The sequence below is a fragment of the Grus americana genome, chromosome 13 (assembly GCF_028858705.1).
Source record: "Grus americana isolate bGruAme1 chromosome 13, bGruAme1.mat, whole genome shotgun sequence".
In the NCBI taxonomy this organism is placed as follows: Eukaryota; Metazoa; Chordata; class Aves; order Gruiformes; family Gruidae; genus Grus; species Grus americana.
This window is the reverse complement of record NC_072864.1, coordinates 5,508,655-5,514,654: the sequence shown is the minus strand read 5'-3', so window position 1 is coordinate 5,514,654 and position 6,000 is coordinate 5,508,655. Positions and strand designations below refer to the sequence as shown.

The following is a 6,000-nucleotide window of genomic DNA, read 5'->3' as shown; positions in this document are numbered from 1 at the left end:
CTTCCTGCATAGGTTTTGGCATCTGAAGTGTTTTCTCATGGGTTTTCCAAGCCCCCCACTGCTATGCAAGCTGTGTTATTGGCACTGAGCACTACTCACAAATTGTTGTCGGTTTTGCCTTCAGAATATCACATTGGTTTTGTTTAACACTTGGTTATAAGTGGGTGTTACCAAGTTTAAGAAGGTATGTCAGGACAGTGCTTCTGTTCTGCCACCCAGGAATGACCTCTGCAGAACACCTGATGGACTTGAGTCTAGACAGGCAAGAGACCAAATTCTGGACATGCATGAAAAGTGTTTTTTTCTTAAGATTGGAGACCCAGCTGGTATTTGCAAATGATTTTGTTTATGGGCCTTCCTGGTTTGACGGGCATATAACTGAGCAGATGAATATTCTGAATAACGCAGATCACAACCAAATTAGTTTTGAGGAAGGGAAAAAGAAAGTCTAAATCTGTTCTTCTGTTGCTGCCCCAGAAGTCTAACTGCCTTAAACTGCATGGTGGGTATATCCCAGTTTTCCAGGCTATGGTGTTGTTCAGGAAGTGATGCTTCTGTTTACAAAGCCTGTTGTGAAATGGCAGTGAATAATAAAAAAAGAGCAAGATACAAACAAGCAAAAATGAAAGGGCAGAGCTCAGGAGCAGGGCACAGGACTGGCAGGTGGAGCTGAATTGTCCTTCTGCCACTGACCTCTCTTCTGGAGGAAACATCTTAACTTCTGCCTGCTCCCCTGCCAGCCCCACTCTCACTTTAGTCCAATTGCACTGATTTTTCTGCAGAGTAGGACAAGTCTCTCTCTTTCCCACTTCAAATTTGACCTGTACCTACAGGCCCTGACTTAAAGGAGCTTCAGTAGAATATCAATGATAATAAATACACTACTCAATTTTCATTTCCAAAGCCTGCATTTCTGTTCTAGCACAGAAATAAAGTATTTCATAGAAAACCTCACAAATTCTTGAATTATTCAGAACTGATAGCATGCCCATAAGCACCTTGTGAGTAGCTAGAGGTACATTTTCACTGATGTGCTATTTATTATGAATTATTTGCTCAGTGTTTATTATATGAGTGAATGATTATGTCCTACTTTCATGATAAACTTCTGGTTGGATTTGCTCACAAAAATTAGATTCTGGGGAGAAACCCAAACCATACAGCAATCCCCAAACACCACCTTGAAATACTGCCAAGCATGTATACCCGAGATGTCTATTGGTCTGCATGGAGCCAGAAAAGGAAGTCTGGAAAAACACAAAGCCGGGAATGCAATTCATCCAACTTCTGCTCGGTATAATTTCTAAGGGACAGGAGAAGGAGTGTTGGTTTTAATGTGTTCGGCTGCAGCCACTTACTGCAGGCTGGATGGCTAACGTGCATTTTGGTGAGCTGTGCAGCAAGCAATGTGTTTCAATTTCACTTGTCTAGACAGAGTTTTCGGTTGCCCCATTCTGGCAGGCAATGTGAGATTTCACACCTTGATCTTATCGTGCTGTGCTGAGTTTACTTCAGAGAGAACACCTGCAGCCTGAGAGGGTGGATTCAGCGTGAGCTGCAAATGCAGAGCACCTCTGAGGATTTGGACCTCTGTCCTCAACAGGGGTTGGTAGCAGTGGTGCTGCCCGATGTGCTGTGCTCTTGCAATATCTCAATGGATTTCAACACTTTGGAAGGGTGGATTTCCAGCAGAGGCTTGGATCCTTTCAGGTAACTCCTGGGTTGACTACTACAGAGCAGCCTTGGTTTTTTTGCTATCTTCTGTGGAACACGAGTGGAAAACATCTGCTCTAATTTGCCAAGAAATTCTCTTAAGAGCCCCTGACTCTTCACATATTGTCCTCCTGTTGGCGAGCAGCTCTCAGAGATTACAATTGCGATAGATTTAGAGCAGTGGTTTGAGAAGGGGGCCGGTTTGCACAAACTTTCACCAAAATAGTCACACTGGATGCAGTTCTCACTGTGTGAAGTGTTGGTGCAGGTGAGTGTATGCAAATAGCCCTACTATTGACACTATTATTGTTGTACCGGAACAGTGCCTTGGGTCAAACGAGAACAGTCTCCCTTGTACCAGGCACCCTAGGAACTCCTAGAAACAGACAGTTCCTGCAGTAAAAAGCTTACATCTAAACAAAACTGTCCTTTTAAAATTTGGTTTGCAAGTCGGTTTTTTTTTAATTATTTTAATTGCAAATCCCCACATATTTACAGGTATGAGTAGATCTGGTTTTATTTCAGTGCAAATGCATGTGTCATTCACCCCTAGCAGTATATGGTATACAAAGCTCTGTGGGAACCGCCTGTGATGTTCAGTGCATAATGACCAGTCCGTTTGTTTAAGTTCAGGAGGTAAGTAATTACCAGGGCTATGAGATACTGACAATTTGAACCTCTATAAAAGAGATTTTTGTCTTCCTGTTGGTTGTATTATTCATGTCATTAAATGAATGTCTTCTAACCTTTGCCAAATTGCGTAATTCTGTGCATCATTTTATAAACTGATACTTAGGAGTACTCTGGAAACTTCCTAGCGTTTTATAAATAATTTTGATGCTAACATGCAACAAAAGCATCCCTTGAATTTGCTAGTAATTGATAGGTTACAAAAACCTTCCTCCTGAAAGTGTTTAAACAGCAATTCTCCTGTCAAATGCAAGCCTATTTCGACACAACAGCTCTATAATAGCACATGTGATGGACATGCTCACAGTAATTGTGGTCCAGCCAGTCACGTATTGTCTTTGACAGCAGCCACTACAAAAAGCTTTATGGCAAAGGCTCCCAAACCCTTCCAGTTGCAGCTCGCCTCTCCAACAGATAAGCTGTGTGACTCGTGATGCGAATGTACCAGATGAAAGAGCTTTCTCTTGGGCAGGCTTATGACTGCACTTGTAACCACTGGCACCTCACTTGGCATCGCGACCTCTCATGAGAACTATCGCGCTAGGATACGCCGCCAGGAACCCAGCCGCAGGTACATGCTGTGAAATAATTTGCTCGTCGCAAAGCAGATCATCCCTTTCCCAACCTCACTCAGAGACGAGCTTAAACTTTTAGGCATGAAGTTTTATACTTTCTCTGAATATTTTGCTAGCATCAAGTAAAACAGCCCTGTAAATTCCTTCTAAATTCTGGATCTTGGCAATACCCACTATGATGAATTCCACAGTTTAATGGCAAAAAAAAAAAGTAATTTTTTTGTTGGTCCTAACCTGGTTGTTCAAAGGAAGAAATTGGAAAGGAGATCTGAGTTCTACCACTACCTTTTAAACTGCTGAGAAAAAGGCAAGTATAAACGGTACCATTTCTCTTGACATGGCATTGATATTGCACACAGCATTACTGAGCTGTTAAGTGTTTGGGGGTCTTAGAAGGGAGTTCATTTTTTCATTAGGGTTGTTTTTTTGCGGGGTTTTTTTTTTTGGTAAACAATTGTTCTTCTTCGTGGACAATCAGAGGATACTCAACATCCTGCTCAGCATGGTACTAGCGAGGTGCCACTCTTCCCGGGCTTGCACACCAACCCCTGCCATTCCAGGGCTGGTGCTTCAGGGGAGCGCAGCAGTTCCCCTGTAAAGCCAGAGGAAAAGGACCACCAGTGGGACTGGTCAAGTAACAACGACCAGGCATTGGGGCTTCCCTCAGCCTTTTATGCAGCGTTTGCACAAGAGCTTAAATACCGGAGTGAAGATGCTCAAACCTCAACTTGCAACGTGCCCTCACCTCACTGCTTCACTTCTTCCCTCCTTCTCACGGGAGAGGCGGCCACCCACCTGCCCCGGGCTCCTGTCAGCGCGGGGACTGAAAGAAAGGGAGATTTACCTCACTAACCCGCCACATTTTCCTCGCGTTTCTCCCCGCAGTGCTGAGGGGTTTCCCTCATGGCGGAGTGTACGCGGCTCGGAAGGGCCTGATGGCAGCCGGGCTCCCCCCCGCGGGTGCGCAGGTGTGCCTGTACACCTCCAGCCCTTCCCGGGCGGCGCAGTCCCGTCGTTCCCCTTCAGCCCGGTCACTCGGCGGGGCGGTAGCCGAGTGACCGGGCTGAAGGGGAACGACGGGGGGGCGACGCCGTTCCCTCTGAGGAGAAGAAGCGAAAAAGGGGGGGATGAGGGGAGTGGCGCAACGGCCGCGCGCGCGGCACTTCCCGCGCACCTCGCGCGGCCGCCGCTGCCCCTCATCGGCTCCGCGGCCATTGACGTCAGGGACGGCGGCACATGACCCCTTCGGAACCAATCGGCTGTTCCCGGAGCCGCTCCGGCGAGAGGCTGTCGGCAAAGCTCGCTCCTCTCGCCCGCCTCCTCCCGCGGCGGCGGCGGCGGCGGCGCGCGTGGACACACACACACACGCGCGCGCACACACACACACACACACACACAGCCCACACACGCACCCGCACCCACGGACGCACACACGCACCCACATACATGCACACGCGCGCCCGCCGCCGCACGCTTTCGCGCACACGCCCCGGGGGAAAGGAAGGAACAGCGGCCGGACGCCCCACAGCCCCCGCCGCCGTCAGGAGCCCCCACCACCATCGCCACCGCCGCCGGCTTTTGTCTGCCGCCCCCGCCGGGAGCCGACCCTCCGCTCGGCCGGCGACCGCCCGGGAGCATGGACGCGGCGCTCTGAGAGCCGCGAGGGGGACCCGCCGGGGGCGGATTTTGAAGTTTGAATAAGGATTTTTATCGCTTCCCTTTCCCCCTTCCCCCTTCTCTCCCCCTCCGGTGCGGTTCAGTCCCTTCCCCCATCTTCCCTGACAGTTTGTTTTTTTTTTTTCCCTTGAGCTTTTTTTTTAAATCCACCGCGTGGGGTTGGATTTTTTTTTTTTTTCATAATTTTTTTATTTTATTTGGTATACCCGTCTCTACCGCCCGTAGAGACCGGTCTCCCCGGGCGGCCGCCGCCGAGCGCCACCCCCGACCCGCGGGGCTGCCATGGATCGCACCGGCGGCTCCGGCGGGGGCAGCGACCGCAGGCAGACCGAGGAGAGCAAGCCGCTGCTGGGCGAGATGTCCGCTCCCGAGGGGAATAAAATGGGTGCCGCGCCGTGCCGGAGAGCCCTGCTCCACTGCAACGGCATGAGGTACAAGCTGCTGCAGGAGGGGGACATCCAGGTGTGTGTCATCCGGCACCCCCGGACGTTTCTCAGCAAGATCCTCACCTCCAAGTTCCTGCGGCGGTGGGAGCCGCACCACTTGACCCTGGCGGACAACAGCGTCGCTTCGGCCACGGTAAGAGCCCGGCCGGGCCCGTCGCCACCGCCGCGGGGGGCGGCCACAGCGCGGCCGCGGCCCCGGCCCCGGCGGCTTCCCCGCCCCGCGGGGCATCAGCGGGGCCGGACCCGCCGCCGCTGCGGGGCCGAGGTGGTTCGGGGAGGGGGGGAAATGCCTGCGCCTTTGTGCCGCGTCGCCGTGCTGCCGGCCCGTGCGGGGTCCCCCCCGAGGGGGTCGGGTGTGTGAGGGGGGGCTCGGCTTGAGTGAATCCCGGAATGCCTCTGGGGATTTTTTTTTTTTCCTTCTTTGTAATCCTAGGCATATTTAAATTTGCAGTTTCGGTGGTTTTTTTCGAGCAAGTCTAGTTGTTATTGTTATTAATAGTATTATTATCGTCATTATTACTGTTCCCCCCCCCCTTTTTTCCCTCTTTTTTTTTTTTTTTTAAATCCTCCCTTCTCAACACGACACCGACATGAAATCGCCACGCTGAGCCATTTCTACCCGAAACCAAAGTCGGCAGAAATCTGCTGGCACGTTGGCCAAGTTGGAGGTGAGGGAGGTGGAGGATGCTTTTAATTCGAGAGCGAAGGCTCGGGGTTTGCACGGTCTTTGCTCTGCTTTGTTTTAGGCCTGGTTTTGGGGCTCTGGTTTGGCGGTCACATACCGTGCTCAGACACAGGCAATGTGATCATAAAATATGGAGATTCCTTCAGGATTTTCTTCTTAATGGAAAATGATGCAAGAGAAAAATGCAAGGTGGTGATATCGACAGCACAAAAGA

General features: G+C 50.6%; 1 protein-coding gene across 1 annotated transcript in view; it reads left to right on the top strand.

The window, feature by feature from the left end:
- Window positions 1-4,201: 4,201 nt before the first annotated feature.
- The window catches only part of CMIP (c-Maf inducing protein), a 137,461-nt gene continuing 135,662 nt past the window's right edge, over window positions 4,202-6,000 (top strand). Inside the window, exon 1 of the mRNA XM_054840297.1 lies at window positions 4,202-5,234. Coding sequence (XP_054696272.1) covers window positions 4,938-5,234 — 297 coding nt within the window. The 5' untranslated portion in view covers window positions 4,202-4,937. The remainder of the gene's footprint in view (window positions 5,235-6,000) is intronic.